This window comes from Corvus hawaiiensis, chromosome 1 (assembly GCF_020740725.1).
Source record: "Corvus hawaiiensis isolate bCorHaw1 chromosome 1, bCorHaw1.pri.cur, whole genome shotgun sequence".
NCBI classification, from domain to species: Eukaryota; Metazoa; Chordata; class Aves; order Passeriformes; family Corvidae; genus Corvus; species Corvus hawaiiensis.
The window spans coordinates 76,050,353-76,076,223 of NC_063213.1; the positions used below are offsets into that span (position 1 = coordinate 76,050,353).

General features: G+C 34.6%; 1 protein-coding gene across 3 annotated transcripts in view; it reads left to right on the forward strand.

The window, feature by feature from the left end:
* The window catches only part of CDH10 (cadherin 10), a 100,431-nt gene extending 75,207 nt beyond the window's left edge, over window positions 1-25,224 (forward strand). For 2 of the 3 annotated variants that reach the window (XM_048311257.1, XM_048311249.1), the window contains exons 4-12: window positions 1,465-1,584; window positions 2,191-2,358; window positions 7,386-7,573; window positions 10,457-10,710; window positions 12,143-12,279; window positions 14,552-14,673; window positions 21,015-21,123; window positions 23,026-23,277; window positions 24,148-25,224. In XM_048311257.1, coding sequence (XP_048167214.1) covers window positions 1,465-1,584; window positions 2,191-2,358; window positions 7,386-7,573; window positions 10,457-10,710; window positions 12,143-12,279; window positions 14,552-14,673; window positions 21,015-21,123; window positions 23,026-23,277; window positions 24,148-24,641 — 1,844 coding nt within the window. In that variant the 3' untranslated portion in view covers window positions 24,642-25,224. Of the gene's footprint in view, window positions 1-1,464; window positions 1,585-2,190; window positions 2,359-7,385; window positions 7,574-10,456; window positions 10,711-12,142; window positions 12,280-14,551; window positions 14,674-21,014; window positions 21,124-23,025; window positions 23,278-24,147 lie in introns of those variants that run through there. The other variant, XM_048311265.1, reaches the window with a different exon arrangement.
* The last annotated feature ends 647 nt before the right edge of the window (window positions 25,225-25,871 follow it).

Here is a 25,871-nt window from a genome sequence, read left to right on the forward strand (position 1 = left end):
AAGCAATCTTTAATACAATAGAAAGTTATTTTAACTTACTTTCTTTATACCTGTGTAGCATTTTTTTATATTTTAAAATTTTATTTTGTGTTTGGGGCTTTTCTCTCTTAAGTCCGTGATTCATTTCATTTTAATATGGAATAATATAACCACGAAAATGCCTGTTTTGCCTTCTTTATGAGATACCAGTACTTTCGGGGACGCACTGAAAGAAGTATTTCTATTCTCTAGCAGTTGAGAACTGAAAATTTCTGAGAACTCATCTCTGTTTCAACAGTTAGGCACATGCTCATTCCCTTGATACTGGTGCTGTGATTGAACAATTTACTTGTTAAAAGCATATTTGTCATCATGTCATGAAATCCCAAAAAAATGGAGAAATAGCGTTTGTTCCTGCTCGTTTTTCTATGTATGTTAGAATAAATATATAGTATAGAAAGACAATGAGAGGGAATAAATAGTTGTGCCACGGGCCTTGGATTTACAGGTGCTTTATTTCATTTTTGGCAGTATTTGGTGGGGAAAAGAATTTTGAAAGAATTGGGATAAAAGGAGAAACAAGTTTTAAAGTCTTCTGATCCTCAGATTAGCCTATGGCTAGCCAGTCATGTGCATATGATGATGGTTTTTTCCCTTTTTTTTTCAGTTCTTTCCTATATGCTTAAAATAGTATTTGCACTTTATGGATGCACAGTAGGAGAGATTCTTGTCCATACTTTATTCCTCTGATGGAAGAGTTGAACAGGATGTAGAAAATATTTTGATTGAGGAAAAACCGTCAGCAGTAATGGCAAACATTTCATGTTTTGAAGGACTGGTATATTCTACTAAAATTTAGAGGTCTTTAAGGCTAGGAAAGTTTCTGTAGCCTAAATAATCAGCAGATTTCAAAGTTCATGTGAAAATGTTTCTTCTGGTAGTATCTATCTATAGTAACACTTAGAAAGCAGGGAGAACTGATGACTTGTTTTTCACAACTTCCATTGACCTGTTTAATCATCTTTGTCTGTCATATTCCTGCATGTATAGTTTCATATCATCCTGATATTACTGAACAAAGCAAAAGGAAAAAAAAAACAAACCACAAAACACCCCAAACCCATTCTAGGCAATGGAAAGCAGGTATTTATTGCAATTAAAAAAAAAAAAAAATCTTCTGAAAAGAGGATGTGAATACAAGAAATTATTGTAACTAGGTAAGGATAAGAATTAATCTCAGACATAGCTATTGTTTACATTTTCTGATTAAATCTTAATCACACGTGGGATTAGGGAAGTTTAGTTTTAATTTGTTTAGAAGGAGATGCAAAATTAACCTGATGTTGATTATAAGATCACAAATATATTTGGAAAATCCAATCGATATTAGCTGAAATTTTCTTTGGTGTCTGTTGGAATGGATATTGATGCTCTAAGATCTCCACATAGTGTCATGTGAAACTAAGTTGGCTTTGGATGTTTCAGGTACTTCTGTGGTCCAAGTTACAGCTACTGATGCTGATGACCCTTCATATGGAAACAGTGCCAGAATAATTTACAGCATACTTCAAGGGCAGCCATATTTCTCTGTGGAACCAGAAACAGGTCATGAAAATTTTGATTATTTTCATTTATCATAAACTTTAAATTCTTTCATTTAAAAGACCTTAGGTCACCTAAAAATTTTATTTTTAAAGCCTAACAGAAATGAAAGAACATTTCTTGCTTTTTTCTCATGATGTGTAATTTTTATAATACATATAAAAAATCAAGAGTTATTACAGCTGAAATTATTAAGTATAAGTGATTTTACAGCAGTATTATTTATAGATTAAGATCCAAATAACATTTCTGATAAAGGCAAGAATAAAGGTTTCTTCTTAGAAAATATTGTTCTTTTTTTTGTAATGATTCTACTTGGATTAATAGAAGGTGATCTTTCTCCTAAACCTTATGCATAAATATCTTGAATCATTTTTAGCGTGAAACTGGAAAGGGACCTGTGATGTAAAACTAAGTATTCAACCAAGACATAGCCTGTACTAAAGACTATAAACTAAAGACTATAATTATAAGTAGACTATGATAAAACTTATGGACAGAAATGTGTACCTTGAAACATTAAATGAATATTTTAGAAATATGTTTGAAGACTAATACAAAAAAAAGATGCATCATTAGCGATTTTATTTTTCAATGTATTTCTTTCAGGTATCATCAGAACTGCGTTGCCAAACATGAACAGAGAAAACAGGGAGCAGTACCAAGTAGTCATCCAGGCAAAGGACATGGGAGGCCAGATGGGTGGATTATCAGGGACCACCACTGTGAACATCACACTGACTGATGTCAACGACAATCCACCTCGCTTCCCCCAGAGTAAGCTGCATTTAATAGTTGACTTGTGCTATAAGAGTTAAGCAATCACCATCTGGTTTAATTTAGAGTAAATCTAGATTATGGGGCACACATAAACAAAAGGCTTATGTGCTGATTATTATTATTAAAGCAGTATATTAAATGTTACAGCATTTGTTTGTTAGAAAACAGTTACATGATCAAATATAACTGCAGTAAATCTGGAATACCTCCCAATAATATGGGGAGCAACAGTAGGTGGACTCATAAGAGCATTAGAGCAATGTTTTTTTTCTTTCCATACCTATTGCTTAAATCCTACATGCTCTCCCACTGGAAAATAAAACATGTTGTAATTCTAGATATGCAGAAATGTTTGAATTGAAGTATCTGCTTAAGTATTTAATCATGAAGAACGTGGAAAAAAATTACTTGAAGAGAATCAAACAGATTTGTACTTTTTCAGCTATAAGAGCTATAAAACATCATAGAAAATTTCCCAAATTAAAGTAAATGACATTTAACTTTTTTAGGGTTTTTTACAGCTTTAGTGGAGGTTTTTATAATGCTTTTTGCCTTTTGATAATACAGCTGTCAAGACTTTTTATCCTCAAACTAAAATGTTAAAATGTTCTTGGTCTCTATCTAATATGGAAATACTAAACTATGTAACATCAAACTTATAACAGTTAAGCATTTTAAATACATTTGAGGCCTTTTGAATAAATTGAAGTTGCAATACTTACAGGATGATTTAGACTTACTTGATACGTAAAGGATTTAGAGTATCCTCACCACATATTTTATACGTTCTGTATAATTCTACTCAATCCAGTAGTTACTGATGCACTCTTCTGGATCAAAATAACAGAATCAGCTTCAAATTATGCTCTTTATGGCACAACTGGAGTATGTAATTTTGTTCAATTTAATATTGCAGTTAATATATATGTGTTTAGCTAAGATGTTTCGCAGCACGTCATTTCACTTACACACTTGAAATAAAAAAATCATGCACCATTGAGTAATTAGAATTTGTGTATTTCTACAAGTGTTCTGTTCTGAGCAGAACTTATTGTTAATTTATAATATTATTTTCTTTTTTTCCCCTCAACTTTTTTATTTATTATCTTTATTGTTTCCCTTTGTATATAGAAGATTATGGTATTTCCATTGGTGTGTAGGAGAGGAATGCTGTATTACTCCTTTCTGGACATACTGAAGAAGACTACTCAAAGAGGTGTCATGTTCAAAGCCTTACAGAAAAAAAAAAACGGTTAAACTTAAGACAGCATTAAAGACTCAAAAGTGCATATTTATGTTTTTCTTTCTTTTTTCTTGTTTCTTTAAGAGTGTACTAAATTAGAAGTCAGAATGATGGAATCAACTTTCTGGACCATTTTTACATGACTTACCTGGGAGTCCAACATAATGTTTGAGTGAGAGGAGGATTTGATGTAGCATCTCTGCATTTTTCTTTAATGCCAGTTTAAATCAGATTTGTCGTTTGCTTTAAGGAGACTTAATTTTACTCTCATGGGCTTTTGATGTTGTTGGTTTTTTTTCTCTCTGTTTTCTCTCTGACAATTTCTTTGTTAGATATAAATGTATGTTTCATTGAAGATGAAAAATAAAACATTTACAAAGATGACACATTTTACTAGATATATGAAAGTAAAAATAGCGATTGACTTTTTTAAAAAAAATCTTTATATTTAATCTCAAAATGCAGATAGACATTATAATGATTCATGGTTTTAACAGAGTTCAGTAAGACTTCTAGAATTCAAACTGATTAAGTTAAACTATTCTTCTATTCCATTAATAAAAAAATAGATGTATTAGGTTCATGAGACCATAATATTCATATCATATTTATAAATTACCAGACTAAGTATTAGAATGCCCATTATGTTTCCATAGGACTCAGCATATTACACCTATATGTTTCAATAAAATTTTTAATAACAGCTTAAATGTCACCCACGAGAAACTCATATTAAAATTGTGGAAAATTCTACATATTGTATTGTATCGTACTTTCTCAAAAAAAAAAATATATACATAAGAACCCCTAATTCCTCTGTTGTTTAGATTATGAAGCAAAGATTCTTCAGAATATTTTTCTCATCTTAAAAATATACTAAAACCCACATAGATAATGGTGGTGATGAGATTGAAAACTTTTTCAAGGTCCTACAGAAAGGTCTTCAAAGACCTCAGACACTGGATCTCTGTTTCAACTGTAATATTTCCAAGTGTTCTCAAAAGTAAGGAGATACTGTTGATCAGTCATAAACAGAAAATGTGATTTATGGACTTAGAAGCCTGATTCTGAATGAAACTCAGTCCTGGCTGATTTATGGCAGCCCATGTCTCCTGTGAGACTATAGCCTGTAGTACTTTATAATATTTACCTTTACATTATATGGCTATTCAAGAGTGAATGGGAAGAAGGGTAAACAGCAAAATAAGATTGCTTTTTCATTCTTTATGACTGACTGAAGTATTTGCAATCCCAAGTGTGTAGACTTTAATCTTCGAGCTCATTTCTGCTCTCCTTAGTATATGGAAAAGTGTTCCTTTCCTTGATTCTCCCATTTCTTTTCCTGACAGACAAATTAAAGGACATCATTCACTGGAGTAAATGCAAGAGTTGACTATTTTCCTTGAGAAGAGAGAAATAAGACTGACAGCAGAGTTTTGCAAGGATAATTCTACTTTGGTGTAGTTTGTATTCTGATACAGTGTCTAAAGCTGCACTGTATCCCATACTTAGTCAAAGCATTAAATGTCTTCAGTGACAAAAATAATAAAATGAAGTGTCTCATACTATGGTGGAGATTTCTATAAATGGATAGGGTAGATTAAAAATTATCTTTTAGATTATATGTTTCTGGTTATTTTCACTCTCTGTTTCCACTACCTTATTAGCAGTTCATGATATGAGCTCTTACCACTGTAGACTAAATTAATGACTTGGGTATTGCACTGGGAGTCAGAGTAGTGTCCACAAGGCATAGCTTGGAGATGTAGTTTTAAGCACTGCAGAAAAAACCGTGGGGAATAGTTGACACCTCATAAAAATAATTATAACATATAAATATTAATGGGGGATAAAAAAACCCCCAGTTTTTCACCATAGTCTCCTACAGTACTGTTTAAGTACTAAACTGGTGCTAATTTTTTCTTCTTTTTTTTTTTTTAACCATTAGGTGATTACAGAGAGATTCTCTAGTAGTGAAGCATACAGGTTTATGTATTAGAGAAAGGTAATGAAAATGTTAGAGAAAATGCAGGATAAAGTAGTAGATTGATCATCAAAATGTGGCTGAGCAAAAAAACCCACATATAAATAGAATGAAATAGAATGTGGGGTGTACACAGCCATAAAGAATTCATTCTGCTGCTATATGTCAGTTTCATATTAAAAACTGCTCAAGTAAAAATAAATGAAGAAATTGACTTTCAATATTTCAATATTTTTCATTCAATTTTAATTGTAAACTAAATGTGAATGCATTTATTTTTTAATTTTTGCGGTTTTTTTTAGGTTTGTCAAATAATGACATAATCAAACAGAAAAAAATAACTCTGTAGAAACAGAAAAAGATCTCAAATGACCCAATGAATAATAGGCATTTTTTATAGTGACTGTCACTCTGTAGCTGGCTTGTAATACACCAATAACCCTCAAATGGCTCATGCTTTCCTGAAGATATGTTAAAAGTCATGTTGTCAGTGACCTTCCCATACAGCCTTGCCATTGCTCTCTCCCCATGATTCTTTATTGCACAAAGCTGATAACTCCCATAATGGACTTTTCTGTACTACTCATTTGTTGCAATGTATGTATGTGTTGCTTTTTGGGTGCCCTGTTCAACTTTTTACTGTTGAGGTTGCTGCCCTTTACCACTTCCACTTCTGTGTTATTGTCAACTAAAGTATACTTCTAACTCATTTAACTTAGGTAGTCTCTAAGTAGAACAGAAAACCTTGGAAAACTTAACTAAGGCCAGAGAAGAAAATGTTGCTCAAGAGAGAGTTGATGACTTCACTTTCATCTTTGGAATGACAACAGTAGATTTTAATCAATTTAAAAATATTTTTCTGAGAATTCGTCATAGTGCATTATGTCCCCAACATGTTTTATCTAGTGTATGTTCCAACAGATGGGACCAAAGATCTCAACACTTATTTACAGTTTTCACACTAAGACTAGGACATAGAATGCTAAAATATATGGCAAGATACTTATTTCAATTTACTGCAGCATGTCTGAATGATGGCAGTTTTACTCCTGTGTATTTTATCAGCTGTATGACACCACAATAAAGAGATATAACTGAGATAGAAAAAGTAGCACAAACCAGGAACTGCAATATTCACAAGCTTATTTGAGTATGAATTAACTGCTTTAGCAAGTATAGGCACAATTTCTGCTTGTAGATTTTTAAAAATCCTCCCCCTGTATTAATGGGTTATTCAAATTTATTTAATATGATATCTTACTATCTATTTTTGAAAGCTGAAATGTCAGTCTCCTGCATAGAATTGGCCAGAAAAATCAAGGAATTCTATTCTTGTTATTGCTTCCATGACAAAATATGTGTAAAATATATCTCAAAGATTACCCTTAGATATTATGGGGTAAAAAAGAAGAGTGAAACCTGGCAAGAACACAAAGCAGTCTTTCCAGATGATATTTCAGGAATGAAAGAAAAATGAGGACAAGAAAATTACAAGGAAAAGAAAGGCAAGAAGGGTGCAGATATAGTTGATTCTACTCTGAGACAGAATAAGGGTCCTTCTCAACCCTACTTTTCTATTAATGTTTTTTCTACAATTTTGTTTTCAATCTTCTATATAAAGCTTTCCTCTGCATAGTTCTCTACCTCATATTTTGTCCATCCTCTCAATATTAAATAGCAAGTTCTCTAGAATAAAAAACATACAAAATTATATTATCAGCTATTGTGTCACACAGTGTTACTCCATGCATGTATACCAGCTTGTGGGAGTCCTGAATGGCTCTTTGTCTTTGACAGGTACCATCCATCTCCGCATTCCTGAGTCCTCCCCGGTTGGGACAGCCATTGGCAGCGTTAAAGCCACAGATGCGGACACTGGAAAAAATGCAGAAGTAGAGTACAGAATTATAGATGGCGATGGGACCGATATGTTTGATATTGTGACACAGAAGGACACGCAGGAAGGCATCATCACTGTGAGAAAGGTGTCTATTAACAGCATTTGCTAAATGATTTTGATGTCAATGTTATGTCACAAATGTTCATTGCTTAGATCATGTGATAACATGTGCTAACTGCTGAACATTTGCAAGCATCCCCCATCAGTGACTGAAAGGTACTATTTCCTATTAAAGATTAACTGGAAATAAAAGGTGGTGACCACCTCTAAGATGCAGCGTAGGTTTAAAGCATTGTTGCCAGCAAAGTATGAAAAAGTAGACCAGCCTCAGTGTGTTAGCACTAATTATCTCTGTGATTTCAAATGCAGACTTCTTTAGTACTTATCTAACCTATTTTCTTCAGCAAGCAATCAGCAGCTCACTCAGTACTGAAAGACAGAGATTTTCCTTCTCTGTGAGATTCTCATCTACTTAAGTGACCAATGTATGCCAGAACAGACTTGTGTTGCAAGCTATATGGTTTTGCTCCTGTTTCCAACATATGAGAGGGTTACAACTTGAGCAATGTGTATGTAATGATGGTGTTCCTGTTCCAGAACTAGCTTTAGTTCTACCTTTTGTCTTGCATTGTCAGAGCACTTTCAGATGCTTGTCTTCGAAGTCTATCTCACACACAGAAGTGCCACTCTCCTGCTCCTCAAAAATTTCCCTTCCAGAAGTCCCCTTGGTCCTTGTCTTTGGGATTTTGAGATGTGCTTCTAAAGAAAAGATATTCAGGCATAATTTTTAACACAAAGCACTGTTTATATTAGCTTTCCAAATGAATGTTCTTAAACACAGGATAATGAAATAAACAGTGATACAAAACATAACTCCACATCTCTTGATAATGGCAACCAAGGAAGTGGTAAGTTCTGCCAAGAGTGTTCCTTTTTAATTTCTGTGGTTTATGGTGTTCATAGTCAGTGTAGTTGTTTATCTGGGAAAAAATGAAAAAAACAAAGTTTGAGATCTAATATTTTTCCTAGAAGTTTTGAAGGCTTCTCTGGAGATGCTCTTTTCTTTCTTGCTTCAGATTTTTCACACAGACTATTATATTAAATCAATAGCATCTTGGAAAAAAAAGTCTAGTAGCTGAATCAAACATAAGAAATTTCCTAAATTATAATATAGCAGTTCCAAAAATGTCACCAATAAATACTAATGAACAAGATCTTCTGATTTTGTCATTAACAGTCTGACAGAATTTGCATTTTTCATGATGCTTTCTCAGTGATTAATAAGTAGTTTATTCAATACCACAGACAACAGCACTAACAAGCAAGGAAGGAGATGAGAATGCTCAGTTCATTGATTTATTAAAATACTCCCTTTTTTATTATTATTATTTATCCACTTTGATTGTAATTTCTGTTTTCAGTGGTGAATAACTACAAATAGTTTGTGTTCCTCTACAGAGCCTGTAAGTTATTAAGTCTGAATTTATTATCTGCTGTAAAAGAAATTTTTCTATACAAATTTTTCTATACAATTTCTCACAGGCAAAATAATTGATTTTCCACAATTTCATATATTTGGGCAAGAGTTTTATTCATTACTGTTGATGTGCTGGAATTCCTGTATAAGCCACAGGTTTCATATCCATGTTTTGCACTGTAGATGGCCAAGATGTCCAAATTGGATGTGAATGTTGTAGTAGCAAGTTTACATATTCATGGTGCACATTCTGTCAAATTAAACCAATTAGAACGAATCAGGACTAGCATGTCTTCTATGCTTTTAGGCTTGAAGCCAGCCTCCCTTAACAGCTGAATGATGCACTTTACAGACACAGCAATAGCCTCAGATCTAGGTTAAATAGTTGCATTTCTCAATTGTATTCATAGATACTCTCCCATCTGCTCTGACTACTTTCTTAAAACAAGTCTGGGTCAGTGGGGAAACTCATTTTTTCACTGGACTGCATCTTTCTGCTTTTGAATAGTGTATTTAAATATCTAACCTGTCACTTCAGCATCTTTCGTGAACATTAATTAGTATTTAAAAGCAGCTAGGCAGAAAAAGATAAGTCATCAACCACCCATTTTGATGAATGAAAACCACCAGTTCTATATCTCTCTGAGATTCTGTGGGAGTTAATAAAATCTTCTTTGTGTCAGAAAGGTAGATTTTCAGCTTGCTCATTTCCTTAGAATCATTAATTAGCTAACGCTTTTCATCTATGACAGCTAGAAAAATTTGAAGGAATAGAATTCTTTTCTATCCAATATGATTTCTAATTATAACTGTGAACTGCTCCTCCTTCCATTTTAAAAAGGAACTACTGACAAAAATGTCAAATATATTTTCAAAAAAACCCCCCTCTGATGCTGGATTCATTAAATTAAATGAAAAGGAACAAGATTAAACCTTACTGTTCCTCTAGATATAGAGAGCTTTGACACACACACCTTCCTCAAAAGACACCTAAAACATTCCTGATATTTAAGGCCAGCTACATAGGCTTGACAATAAGAATACTCTGGCCATTTTTATTATCCAGGAGTTCTCAGTATTTCCTATGAAATACAGGTATTAAATACCTTGTTCTGGAATGTTTGTATTTCCAGACAATATCTCAAGCATTTAAAATGATTCTATGATTGTTTCAAATCCATATTCTTGTGAAACAGCTGCAAAATTCCTTGAATAATTGGTTAATTTGCACTGAAAATATTTTTGTCATTCGTGATGAGATAATTCAACTAATATTTAGGAAAAGATACTTCCTCCAAAAACAGTGGTAATTTCTTATTAGACAAAGTGAGTCCTGTGGTGGGGAACGTATTGATTGTGTTAGTGCTCCCAGAATGCAGGGCAGGGTCTGATAAAGCTTGAGCCCTCTTTTGTTTCCATTATGTATATAGGTCAATATCTGTCAAAATGTAAATATAATTTAATAAAATTTATCACAATTTTCATTTTTAGCCACTGGATTATGAGACAAGACGACTTTATACTTTGAAAGTAGAAGCTGAAAATACCCATGTGGACCCACGTTTCTATTACCTTGGGCCTTTCAAAGACACAACTATTGTGAAAATCTCTGTAGAAGATGTAGATGAACCTCCTGTTTTCAGCAGGTCTTCTTACCTTTTTGAGGTGCATGAAGATATTGAGTTAGGGACAATAATAGGAACAGTAATGGCACGGGACCCTGATTCTGCCTCAAGTCCAATAAGGTAATGCTTCAGTGTCTGTAAACACATTATTTGCTAAAGAAATTAAGATAAATAGCAATAAATCATGAATTTCACATAGAGGCTTTTTCTAATATTTATTAGTGTCCCAGAGATAGACAGAATTGAGAATGGTGCTGTTTGTAAACCTCCAAACATGTCAGGCAACAGCAATTTATTTGCACACAAGAGACACACAAAATGTTTTCCAGTGCTTCAATTCATAGAAAACTTGATTTCAACTAGGCCCTTCAGGATTGTTTCTTGCTTCACACTGTGAAAAACTTCTAGAGTGATGATGAAATAAATTCTAGTCTTCAATAAAATTAATATCATGTGTGAAGTAAAATGAAATGCTAATCATACAAGCCAAGTAGTACTATCAGAAGTTTTAATTGGCTGTTCTAATTTCCTTTTTTTGTTGTTGTTTTTGTAGTCATTTTGGTGTTGAATTGTTTGTTGGGGTTTTATTTGTTTTTCTTACGTATTTACTTTGATTGTGTGTGGTGGAGAGAGCAAACTGCAGCCACCAAAACCTTACAGATATTATTTTCATATAACAACTTTTTTTTTATTTGGCTCAGTTTAGTTAAGTACTGTAAGTGAAACCACTTGATGAATAGTTTAGATCATTCATAAATTTTCATAAAAACATAAACATTTGTTTCTATTGTACTGTACAAGTGTACTATATAACTTTTTAAAAAATGTGGCCCAATTCTGACACATATTCTGATAAACATTCTGTATTTGGCAAAATCCTAAATTTAATTCCACATCAAAGGTTCAGTTCTAATTTTAAGGCAATGTTAAATGTTAGCACAAATAAAAATGGAGGAAAGAGCAATTTTCTGATACTAGTTTGACACCACCATATCATGTTGGTGGACATCTTGCCTGCAGAAGTATGGCAGCTATATAGAAGGTCCTTTAACATCTGTGCATGAAAGTGAAAGTTCTGCATGTGAACTTATTTTTATACAGGTTGTTTTAACTTGATCTCAAGTGAAATAGTAGAAGCTGAGCTTATACCAATACTTTTGAAGATCTTGTAAATTAGCTGTCAGTCTCAGTCTGACGAAACATTGTATCAAAGACCATTTTCCTTTCAAGATTAAAATAATTATTTAATTAATATCTTTATATTAACATTTGAAATTCTGATTTTTTAAAATAATTCTCATATATTCTTGTAAAAGCTCCAATTATCAAATATTACACAATTGTATCAAATTTTTAAAATTCAAATTTTAATTCCTTATTCTATGGAGCTAACCTTCAGAATTTTCAGAAATGTGTATAGAAACTAAATATATGTCTTTCCAAACTAACCTTTGTACTGTAGAACATAAAACCTATACTGACTTGTGAAATATATGTTTTATTTGACTTTCTATGATTTTGACAATACTTTTTATTTCTTTATTATATTTAGGTTTTCTCTGGATCGTCACACTGACCTTGACAGGATATTTAACATTCATTCTGGAAATGGATCCATCTATACTTCTAAGCCACTTGACCGTGAGATATCACAATGGCACAATCTTAGCGTTATAGCAGCTGAGATTAGTAAGCCAATTTGCTTTTTCTTTTTCCTTTCAGTTTTCCTTAGTCTGTAAAGTTACAGCTGGAACTTTGTGATGAAAATAAAACCCCTCCTTTCCTTGCCCCATGCCCCTTTCTACTGGATGTTCTGGAAAAGTGAACTGTGGGTAGCTAACAGCAGCTGTCTCTTCACTGCTCTTGTTCTCACCTACATCCATCACTGACCTTTAATGTCCAAGTTACTTCTGAAATGTTAGCCAATTAAATAATAAGACTGGAGTAATTATGTTTTATTCCTTTTCTTGGAGGACAATAACATGATTTTGCTGTTAAAATAGCTGAGTTTAGCATGGTAACCTGTGTTTTTGTCTCAATTGTTTTCTTCATTTCTTTAGAAATACTTTCATTATCCCTTCCTATGGTATCTACAACTACAGCTCTTAGAATCAATCTTACAAGTTCCATCCAGTTTGATCCCAAAGCTGTAGTTGTAGATACCATATTATTGGACCATTTAAAATATCTCTCTCTCTGTAGATATTTTAATGTTAACAGTATAAAGAGAAAAGCAGATATCCCCCTAAACCTACTACATTATTGAGATTAACTTTAATCAATGGACAGAACATTTTCTAAGGGACAAAGGTCTGATCTTTGAAATCAGTTACTAAGAATTACTTCCTGTCAAAGTCACTTATTTTTTGGGCTAGTTCTATATCAGTCAAAAAAAAGAAAAAAAAAGGAAAACATACTGACCAGCAGTGAAGTGTGGCTGGCAAGAGCTACACTGCAGAGAACTGAATGAAACATTGTGTCCTGCCAATTAAAGATTCTGTGTAAAAAAACCAACTAAAAAAACCTGTAGTTTTTTTCAAAACCCTTTTTATTTTGTCATGCTTTGTCCTGAGCCTGCAACCATCCAGATTGCCGTCCAATGTTGTACAAATCCTTTTCATATTTATATAATGATGAAACTTAGCATCCTTATATGACTATATCTTAGTGCTAAACTTATTTCCTTGTCAGGAATCTTAGAGCAAATTTTCATTGTGGACATATCTGGAGTAGCTAGCATTCTCCAGAGAGGTAGGTAAGCTTTGGAGAAAGAAGTGAAGAGGGAGACTTAGGCCTTCAAATATTTTAAAATGTTACCTGTGAAGCATGACACAATGAGAAAGCAGTGTTAGAACTGATTTGAAAAGCTAGTACAAACATGCAGAAGGCTATGAAAAACTGTGTCCTAAACCTGGAAATTTAAACAATCAGGATGTCAAAAAGATCCACATCATGCTCTTTAGCAAAGGTGTTACTGATCACAAGGAAATGTAATTCCAGCTGCTCCTAAATGTCTTTTGTTTTATCTGAAGCAGAAGAAAAGCAGGGGGAAATCAGTAATTTGGAACAATCTGTTACTGTTGTTACTTATCCAATTCCATTAATGTTGCAAAATCATATAGTGTTTAGCAGCCATCCAGCAGAATTCCAAGAAACAGCTGCACTTTTTTACACCCAGGCATTATTTCATATTTTGGTATGGCAGCAAGATCAGCAAGTGAGGACAGGGACACTTGTATTCCTGAACTAACCTAAACTAACAAAAGAGCACTCTGAGTAATAGTAGGATCTTGGCATTTGGCAAGGGAGAGGTTATTCTTGTTTCTTAACCTAAGGTCTGAAAACCTACATTCATATTTTAAAAGTCAATTTAAACATAAAAAAATCTTATTCTAATAAATTCTTTACCAAATACTTGGAGGGTTACTTTCATTCATTTTGTTGGAATTTCATTTTTTTGTTGGCCAAGAAAGGAAAGTCAGACTTGAACATTTTTCAAAATATGTATGCATGTCATCAACTAAATGACCTCTATCCCAGCCAAAACCAACACAATGCACAAAGTCAATCATGTCTTTCTTTGTAAAACAAACTAGAATTTTAAAATCAGAAATCAAAACCTTGCAAGACCTTGAGCCCACCAAATGATCAATTTTTTTATTGTAGTAGTGTGCATACTTTTCATACACAGCATTTGAATATATTATTAACAATTGCAGCCCCCTATCTTCATGAAAAACTTAATTGCTCACTAGATCCCAATACTTCATTTTTTTTACTCTACACAAATAAATTCCTTATTTTCCAGAAGGACTTATTCTGACCTGTTACTGGTTTGTATGCTAAATATTGACAAGATTCAAACTTCATCTTGCATGGGTATTGCTCATGAAATTTGGAAGAAAACAGAAAACTCTTAATAAGAAAATAATCTCATTTTTCTTCTCTCTTATGCTGCCAGACAACCCCAAAGATACTACTCGTGTTCCTGTCTATGTTAGAATTTTGGATGTTAACGACAATGCCCCACAGTTTGCTGTATTCTACGACACTTTTGTCTGTGAAAATGCAAGAGCTGGACAGGTATGCCTTTGATAAACACTTCCCACTATCCAGTTTTGCTACAGCGCTCAACTGTAGCTCATTCTTGCCTATTGCTTGGGAAAAATCATATCCAAAATAGCTTTTGAAATGTTAAAAATGAAAGTGAAGTAGCTCTGTAAATGAGGCTTAGAGTGAAATCTCAATATGTTACAAGCACATCAGTGTTTCAATCACCATTTTTCCTTACAGAACCCTGTACTGCTGTTAAATCTGGATGAGATATGTCCAAGGCATGGTCATGATTCACTTTGCCATTAATTTCACAAAGTAGGACACTATATGTAACTAAAAAGTTTGATCTATATTTTCAGTAATTCTCCAATAGCAAAGTTCATATATATTTCAATCCACACTGACTGCAATTACAAACTGTAAAATCTGTCACACTTTTTTTTCTTTTTTAATTGTTGAATTTCTCTTTCATTATCACATCAAAAATTTCTGAAAAGAAAACATACATTTTTTAAATGGTAACATTTTCTTTTCATTCTTAGAGGCTACACAATGTGTACTTCAATTTAAATGAAATGACTGTACTTCTTAATACCTAAATCCCAACAGGCAGTTGCTTATTAGAACTGTTAAAAAAATGTTTTCCTATTACACGTCCCAGAGCATAATCAGCCAATAATAAAACCTTTAAAATGGTAGCAGTAGTACCTCAGTGCAACCCTTTCAGTACCTTTGAATAGAATGTGGCAGAAGTGCCAGCTTGTCTAACTGTTGGAGTCCCACAGGTATAACATTCAGGTTGTATTACAAATTTCACATACAGGTTGCCATTCTTCCTTCCCAAGTGACATCAGTTGGAACTTAGAACAAAAAATTTAAGGCCCAAATTTATAATGCATAAAATATCTAAAGGTACTGAGCAAGTGCATTTGTCTGCCATGACAGTCGTAAGAGAATTCAAGCTGTTAGATAAAGAGAAATCACTGGCTAAAAATGTAGAATTTTTGACAGTTCAAGTGTCTACTATAAATGCTAAAATAATATTTTAATCATTTTCAATATGCCATATGGAATAAGAATTGTAAAAGAAGAACACTGAATTTTCCTCTTCCAGTTTCACAAAAGAAAATCCTGTGTTAAAAAAGTCATATATATAAAAATGCATTAATCCACAAATTTTACCCATCTGAGGTTTCAGAATTTTTTTCTGTGCAGGTTCTAGAAGGTACAAGAAATGTTAATAGAACAGTTAAATTTCCAGATAAATGTATTTTGAGGAACAGGTGTTTTTGTGCTATCTAGACTACTGATGACAGTATAACTTGAAAGTAAATATAAAAGTTATTTCTACATTTCATTGTTTTTCTGTTTACTTTCAGAATAGACCATCAGTTAAAAAGTTCAATAAAATAGCACTAATCATTTATAACTAATGAATGAGATGCTAAATAAGTTTACACATCCACAAATGCTTATTTGTTATAGAGCTCAATAGTGTCTTTATCAGAAAAAACCTGCCAAATTTATTGAGAGGGCCATAAATATAAACATTTTTAAAGAAATCTGAGTTGCAAATGATTGCTTAAAGAAAACAATTCACAGCAAGAGAAAAAAATGTAATGCAGGATAACATGAATAATCTATTTGAATGTAATTATATTCTTCTTGTTTACTGGCAGATCATAAATAAGACTTGTTATTTTTCAAATTCAATCTGTCCTGAGACAATCTAATCAATCCAAGCTGAACATGGTTCTTTAAGCTTGATTCCTCCCACATTTCTGCTATTCTTCTTCCCTTTCAGGTTTTCATGATTAGGTTTGATCCATGAAATTTGTATCTTCTATTAGGCCACTGAAGCTAACGATGCTTCATCAGTCAAAGATTCTGTGGTATTCATTTCAGCATTTGCCATCTGCTAAAGACAGACATTGTAATGAATATTATACTTTTCCATTTATTTGATTTGTACAGAAGCCTAAATTTTATACATACATACATATAAATGTATATATATGTACATTTATATATACTATATATGATACCTAGGCATGTGCACATATACACATGTATACAAACATACACATATATGCAAATATATAGCAGGAGAGAAATGTGACTTTTGTAGTCTGTGATTGTTTTCCTGCTTGCTATTACTGCTGATGTCAGATCGTACCGTGACCTTACAAACAATGAGGGTATCCTATCTCAAAAAGCTCAAGCTACACACAAGCAGCACCTCTGGCAGACTGCTATTTTAGTGGTTGCCATTGTTTTGACCCCCCCAAAAATGAGGACAGTCTTGGTGTGACGGTGTAAAGAGGACACAGGCATTTATGGGAGCTACACAAGTCTGACTCAGTACAAGTTCAGGAAAAGAAAGCAGCAAAATGCTCAGACTTCTGCAGTCCTGGAACCCAAGAAGTTCAGCTGTCCTCCACCCCCAGGTGAGAAGAGCCAGGAGCTGGGCATCTGGACAGATGGAATCCCACTGGTTTTGTCAGCTCCCAGCTGTCACACATCTGGCAGCTCAGCTGCCAGTCTCCAAAGATCCTCTAACGTAAAAGACAAGAATCTGTTTAGAAAGCAGAAGTCAGTTCTGCTTTAGAGAGATTTTGCATGGAAGCTGAGTATATCTTTTCTATACATTCATTTTCCCTATCGTAATCGTCAGAAGAGAGGCGCTTCTCTCTTTGTAAATGACCTGCAAAAACAAAAGGCGGCAGGAGTTGACCTTGGTCAGCAGCCACGTGCCCACCCAGCCACTTCCTCCCTCCTTAACAGTACAGGGGGATAAAAGGTGAAAAAGAAAGTGCCTTGAGACAAACTTACCAATTACCATCACTGGCAAAACAGACTCAATTTGGTGAAAATTAATTTAATATACTGTCCGTTTAAAATGGGGTAGGATGGTGAGAAACAAAGAACTAAAGCACCTTCCCTTAATACCCCCCTTCTTCCCAGGTTCACCTTCACCCCTTCACTACTGACTTTTTTCTTCTCGGACACTCCTCCTCACACTTTCTCTGCCTCAGTGTGAGTATTTTCCATGGAGTGCAGTCCTTCAGCATAAATCTACTGCATGGGATCGCCTTCAGGTCCGCAGGGAAGCCCCTGTCCCGCCGGGGTCTCTCCCTGGCCCAGGGCCATCCGTGCCGGGTCTCTCCCGCCTCCGTCCCCGCTCCCGCTGTCCCCTCAGGCTCGCAGGGCTGTTTCCCGCACGGTTCCCCCGCTCAGCCCTGGCTGCCGGGCAGCGTTTTGCCCTCCCTTGGCCAGGCTTTTTCCGGGGCTCTCGCCCGCCCGCCCGTGGCTGAGGGGCTCAGCCGTGCCCTGCGCTGGGGCCGCTGCAGCCGCTGGCACCGCCTGGGCCCGGCCCGGGCAGCCCCGGCACTGCCCCAGCGCCAGCACTCGGACACCTCCACCTGGCACAAGTACATTGTGATGTTTAAATGGCTTGTTACTATCCTGCTGTTATTAGCCTTCATTTTACCAAGTCCGTACATGCCCACTCCCTTTTCACATGGCCCAATGTTATGTAAATAGGTCTAGCTCATAATGGATTTTCTTTCAAAGACATTTTAAAATATGAATGATGTAATCTATTTTCCTTTTCCCTATAACTTAATTCAGCATAGATTATATAAACACACTAGGTTTCTTGAACCTAGTTCTTTTTATGCTGCTCCTCATGCTATCAGCTCATTTGACCCATATAACAATCCTTATCAGAGGTTTTTCTCACCATAATCTTGCTTAAACATGGCTTTTGGGGTCTTTATATTTCCAGAAATTTCCTTGTTTTATTCACCAAGTGTCTCTCTAAAATGAGCTAAAATTTGTATCTATTAAAAAACTAAATTCCTTGAAGTTGTTTTCTAGCATTCAATTTTCTCTTCCTATTTTTCAGATGTTTTTATAGAAATTTCTTAAATCCTTTAATCCTGAAGTGTTATTTTATCTTTGTTTATTGCATCTCCCTCATTTATTTTGACAAATGACAGTTTGTGGTCAATTTACTTGGAATTTTGTTCTTTCTTTTCAAGTTCCCCTGATTCATTCTTACTTTAGTTTCTTCACTATATAGCCATAGATCTTATATCTTCCAGTGGTTTTACGGGTATCAGAATTTTGTCTTTGCCTTACTTTTTTTCAGAAACTCTCAAAGGTTTACTTTTTTTTCACACTGGCAAGAAAAATTTTTGAACTGCAAATTGGTGTAGGGTTTCTAAATAGTTCTGCTTTATTTTCCTTAATAGCACATTATATTTTCTTTCTTTGACTTGAATTTAAAAGCAACTGTACAGCATATTTTAGATAAAAACATCTACCTAAACAGTTGATGGAACTGATGCTTGAAGAGGTCCTACCAAGCAGAAAGATGAATTTTGTTGGAATAAGAAGACCATACAACAAACTTGTTTCTACTGGTTTATCAATTTTTTAGTGGCTAAAAATCCTCATGACTACTTCCAGGCCCTTAATTTTCTGATTTATCTTAGACAGTAACATCCTTGTCTTCCCTGCAGTTACTGCTCTGTGGCATTTCTAGAAAGAATAAGCAACTTAAGAGTCTTATACCCTTATTTACAAGCTAATTGGGGTTTCCCAAGGCTGGCAGGTCTAAAAGGAAAAAACACTGTTTGAAACTACATCTAAACCAGAATATATCACATTAACATAGTAATCAATATTATCAGGAAACAGTTTTCAAACTGCAATTTAATGCTTCCAATTCTACATACTCTTTTTAAACTATGAGTATGGACACTCAGCAAATCAGTTGATTTTCATCAACCCAACACCTGCAACTGACCATATTCATGGTCTCTAGTTGTAAAGTAAAATAAGCTAGTGTTTTTCTGACTTCATTTTGTAAATAGCTATCAAAACTCATATGCTAATTGCTCACTAAATAATTAAAATACTCATTCTTTAAAAACAAATAATATTCTATGCTTGCATTATCAGTTTTGTTCATTTAGAAACTTACTGGAGGATTGTGTAAGAAAGAAGAGAAAGACAAAACTCTTGTTGAAAAAGCAAGGAAGCTGCAATATTAAAAAAAATCCCATCCTTGCCTGATCAAGAAATTTACTGCTATTTTCTGGATGGACAAGAAAGAAGTTGGGAGTTGGTCATACATTTGTTAAGGCAAAGAGGAGTGCATTGCAGCTGTTGATGTTAAAGATGATCAGACCTGACAAAAGCTGTGATATGAAGAGAAATGGCTGCATTTGGAAAAACTGGAAGAGGAAAAACAAACAGGGTTTAACAAGTACACAGGGAAGGAGCAGGGGTAAAAATTAGATATGATTCCATGGTTGAAAAAGCAGTGCAATTTAAAATGATGGATAAGAAATGAAGAATAAAAATGATCTAGACTAAAGATTAATCTATTTTTGGAAGTTAAACTTAAGAACATAATGGAAAATTCAAGCATGCATGCACAAAAATCCAGTCCTAAATTTAGTTTATATGTTATGGTATAAAAAAAGCCCCAGTGTGAAATTAAGCAATAAAGTTAAAAAATGCATTTTGCTTGGGAAACAATATTTTGCCACTGTTAGGTATAGAAATTTCAGTGAAAAAGCCACATATTCCCTTACCTGACAGACAAATAAGTGCTGACAAAGGGCTTGCCATTACTTTCCCCAAAAACACCCAAAATCTTTTGTAGGCATTGCACAAAGCTCTGAGTCTGAGTATGGGACTGACCTGGTGCAGCTTTCTCCGAGAATTGTGACACCAGATTCTCATCCCAGTCCAAGGTGGTGCATCTCTAGGGTGTGCTACAATGTTTTACAAGAGCTGAAATATATGTAAAATCTAACTGGCATTTTTCATCTCTGGAATCATGTTGGTGTGTTCTGCTATATTAATAAATGGAAAAATCATGTTTAAGAAAAGATGCTTTAATGTTGAAATTTTATTTGAAATGTTAACTTCCCTATCAAAAATACTGCTTTGATAAAATACCATTTCTATCACAAAAATAGAAGAAGTAATGTGAATTACTGTCTTAGGTGTTGATGAGAATTTAAAATGATGAATCAACAATGAAGCATAAAAACTACTGGCTACAGCTGAAACTATTTTTGGCAAGTTTTGTCCACTCTGTAGCTATAAAAATATAGGTGCACATGTACTACCACATGAAAAATACAGATGTTCTTGTTGAAAAAAACTATATAAGATACTTGTTGAACATTTGTTTAGTTTTTATATTTTACCAATTAAATATTAAGTCAATATGTTTGAATGCTAAGTTAATTTAATGCTTTTCATCTTCTTTGATCAGACAGCTGTATCAAAAACCCAGGTGTATTTGGGTTTTTTTGTTGTTTGTTTGCTTGCTTTTTTTCCTGCAGCTTATTCAAACCATAAGTGCAGTAGACAAAGATGACCCTCTTGGTGGACAAAAATTTTTCTTCAGTTTAGCTGCCGTTAACCCTAACTTCACTGTTCAGGATAACGAAGGTAAAATTCATGCCTGTTCCAAGGAAGGAGTTTTATCTTTGCTGTCTGGCTACATTCCTGAAATATCTTTGCTTTTGATGTCTATCAATATGTAGAGAAGCTGTGAAGGTTGCTACTATCAAGAATACTTTACCTGAATTTTTGAGGTTTAAGACTTCTACATTTTTATCTGTGTAAGTGAGGCAAAAATGTGATAAAACAAATTATAAAGAAAATCAGAAAAAGTTCTGGCTTGGGGTAAGAGACAGATGAAATGCTTGACTGCAAAAGAATAAAAACCTTTCAAAAATTCCTTCAGCTGACAAGTTGAGATTTTTCACTTTAGCCTATTGTCAAGTAGTTCTGATTGCCCTGGCCTTCTGTTTTGCTTCTTTCTGACCGTTGATGAAAATAATGGTTCTGAGAGGCACTTTGGCTTTTCTTTTGATCCTTCCTCAATTGGTCTTTATCAGAGAAAATTTTCAGAAGCTTCTGTTGAGGAAGTGAGACTATGAATTTTGGCCTTCATTATCAGTATGACTAATGGAGAGGACTCTAAACTACAGAATTTTAAAATGAGAGGGGACATGGTATCAGCCTTCAAATGTGTCAAAAGCATAAAGGCAGCAGGAATAATCCTCTATGCCTGATGACGATTTCAGGAAGTAATACACTACAAACAACAGCAGAAAAAAATTTCTAACAGTAGGGAAAGTGAAGTAAATCAAATAGTTTGGGTACCCTATAAAGTCACTTGTGGGAGAGCTATTTAAAGATGCCTAAGACACATAATTTTTGATGTTGAGTGAAAACAAATAGTGTTAAAATACACAAAACCAGTGAAGGGAAGCAATAAAAGAAAAGTTTGTGTTTCACATCTTGAAGTCTATGAAAAAATATATGATTTAATGTTTTAAATTAGGTCCTGAGTTCAGAGAGTTACAGATCTTGGTATTTCCTTGCTGTCTGTAATTATTTTCTTTCTTTTTGCAAATGGGTTATTTTAGTTCTGTCTGAAGATTGGCTGTCAAGATAGCTAACCACATAGCTCAAGCAATCCACAACTATGATGAAAATTAAATTTTGCTTTTAGTCCACACTAAACCTGTTTTTTCTCTCTTTTGGACTAAAAAGTTAACAACTCTGGTGTTGGCTGACACTCTAGCATTGTGGCTCTAACAGTAGAAGAAATAGTCTCTCTGTGTTATTCATTCCTTCTCTTCCTTCCCTTTCCTCTGGCCACTCAGTGAACAGCTTTTGATGCTGAAGTATCCTGCATACAACTAAGATTTGTCTGCTACAGATTCAGTTTAGTAAGTTCACTTCTCAAAACCATGCAGGAATACTTACCATCTTTAACATTTTCTGAATTCCTAAATCAATTTCTATCCAAAAAAAAAAAAAACTACTTCATGTGCTGAGGTACATATTCATTGTTCTACAGCGTGTTGGAAGTGGTTTGGTGTAGCAAATCTCATACTGAGTTGACAGATAGCATTCCTGTGGGTGTTGTCACAGATGATCCATAGAAAGAATCTTCCAGAACAGAGTGCTTTTTGAACTGCGCAAAGTGGAAGGTTATTTTTCCTCAGTTGGCCGCTGTATTTCAGGGTTTCAGCCCTGAACTGTAACTGTGTCACACACTGCATGCATTAATCTAGAAAGCACTTTAAGCTTTGAGAAATCCTCTTTTCAAATCACACGCAAAAGTGGTGCAGAGGCACAGAGGAGCGGGCCAGATGCACCTAAAAAATCATAAATAGCTTTCTGATCAAATGGGAATGTTGTTAGAAAAAACAAGAGGTATCACTATGATATCAGGAATTATTTTTCAGTGATATAAAATATGACGATTTGCATTTACTATAAGTGGTGTGGTTTCTGTTCGTATAGTCTACAACAGTATATTTTTAATCAATCTAGATAACACTGCCAGGATTTTGACAAGAAGGAATGGCTTCAGTCGACATGAAATAAGTACTTACCTTCTACCAGTGGTGATATCGGACAACGACTACCCGATCCAGAGCAGCACAGGCACGCTGACCATCCGGGTGTGCGCCTGTGACAGCCGGGGGAACATGCAGTCCTGCAGCGCTGAGGCCTTGCTCCTCCCTGCCGGCCTCAGCACGGGGGCACTGGTGGCCATTCTCCTCTGCATCATTATTCTGCTAGGTAAGAAGAGAAACACATCTTCCTCTGCCCAGGAACAAATATTTCAGGCCTGACTCATTCCACAAAATTATGCAGGTTGATAAAATTAATGATGATGGATTTTGCAAGAAGAACTTAACTGCAGCTTAAAATAAAAAGGAAAAACAAAGGCAAACCTTGTTTATCTGCTAATTGAACACTGTAAATAAGAATTCAAGGCCCAGACTGGTAAAATTATCAGTGTGCAACCAGAAGCTCATTTATGTTCTTTCATTAAGTTGTCCAAAAAAAAGTTCAGAGAGGATGAATAGTATAACCAAAAATTGCTTTCATGTCTTTCATTTTAATTTTTTTTTTGAGGAAAAGTCTCTTTTTTATTTAAATAACTACTAAAGATCAATATGCAGTATATATTTCACATCTAATATAACAGTAAGAAGTAATTTTACTATATTAAAGCACTACCTATCTAGTGGTTTCAGTGCTGTAATGAAAAAAAAAAGGAAAATTTTGTAAAACCTCCATTTTGTGGTTTTCAGAATAACTCTCAATGACCTATAATTCAACTGAAACCCACTTTTTAGCAAGGTCCTTTGAGCTTGAAAGAGGAAAATTATCTTCAGAATAGACCTGGCTATTTAAAGCTCATTACAGCTACAGAAAGAGCATGCAGACAAGCTCATGGTCCTGTAAAGCAGAGCACACAAAGCAAAATAGCTTTTTGATATAGACTGTACTGTGCCACCATTATACAGATAGAGGTGTTTATCCAGTTATCAAAAAAATGAGTTGGTGAAATGTAGCTGAAATGTGGTTCTTGTACCTGATGGATTTGCTGCTAAGAAATTGTTAAATAGAGATCTTTATTCATTCTTTGTTTCCCTCTTTAAGTTATAGTGGTGCTATTTGCTGCTCTGAAGAGGCAACGAAAGAAGGAGCCTTTGATCCTCTCTAAAGAGGACATCAGAGACAACATTGTGAGTTATAATGACGAAGGCGGTGGAGAGGAAGACACCCAAGCCTTTGATATTGGCACACTGAGGAATCCAGCAGCTATTGAAGATAAGAAGCTTCGACGAGACATTATCCCTGAAACATTGTTTGTGCCACGGAGGACTCCTTCGGCCCCAGACAACACGGATGTCCGAGATTTCATTAACCAAAGGCTAAAAGAGCATGACACTGATCCCTCTGCGCCGCCGTATGACTCGCTTGCAACCTATGCCTATGAAGGAAATGATTCCATAGCTGAATCCTTGAGCTCCTTGGAGTCAGGTACTACCGAAGGAGACCAAAACTATGATTACCTGCGAGAGTGGGGCCCTCGGTTTAATAAGCTAGCTGAGATGTACGGTGGAGGAGAAAGTGACAAAGACACTTCTTAACCTACAATAGGCTACTTTTGTCTTTTCCTTTAAGCGGAAGTAATTTTACAGACACCTTCTGCACTCAACAGTATTTAACATTCAGGAAAATTTTCCTGCCACTCAGCACAATGGTTTCCTTTTAAAATTTGTTTTAAACTTGTCCATTAATGTCATTCATTCTTTCTAGTAGGATGCCACTTGGAATATATACAACATTTTATTTAATCAACTTCCAAGAGCCAAAGCTATGGAAATTCAGTGTTGTACATTTTAGTAAGTAAAATAAACAATATCTTACCTTCAGAAATTTGAACAGGGTGATAATCCCTTAAGCAACCTCATGTACAAGCCGCTTCTGTTAGGTACATGTCCTATCCCTGCAAGTGCAGCTTTTAAGATGGCAAAGAAGAAAAAAAATCCAGTATGTCCTGTTCTGTACATTAAAATAAAACAAAATGTACATGTGGTGTTAATAAGTGTAATATGCAGCTGGTTTAAAAAAAGTTTGTGCAACTTCATTTCATCAAATTCTATCTGCCAATGTTTTATATTTATATTTTTGTATTTATTTTTAAAAAATAAACCAGTTTTTACAACTATGTTAATGCGTGCCTGCCTGTTCTAGCCATGAGTTTCAAGCTTGAAGAGAACATGGAATTTCTCCAGTGACATCACAACCAACTGCTAGTACTTCTGTGCTGAAATATTGTCCATACACACAACACAGACTGAAGTGCTTGTGCTTACTGAGAGAGGAACAAGCTATGCACTTACTTGCTCAAAAGTGCTGTCTACAGTTCAATGCTTAAGAGAATTTTTTGTTATTATTTTTTAACTAAACTGATCATATTCTAATCCAGAAAGATGAATTACTATCTTGAATAGCCTTATTCTAAAAATATGCTGGCACAATTTATCTATCCAAACATATAACATTAGTTTCAAAATCTCAGTTTATTTGTTCTATAGTTCTCCATTTTGAATCATAATTACATCATCAGAAGTGATCTGTAATTGCAACCGATACAGCGTAAAAAGATGCTCAATCATTTTTAAGCTCTTTTTTTTCCAAAGACAAATCATTTGCTGACAAGCTACTATGTGATGCATTTCAACCACCTTTAGAGCTGTCAATCTGAAGACAAAACGTGTCACAAAAACCGGCATTCCCCTCCCCTCAATTTACTGAGGTTTCTCAAGTCTAGTAAAAAGAAACCTGAGCAACTAGCCAACTGTAACCAAAATTAT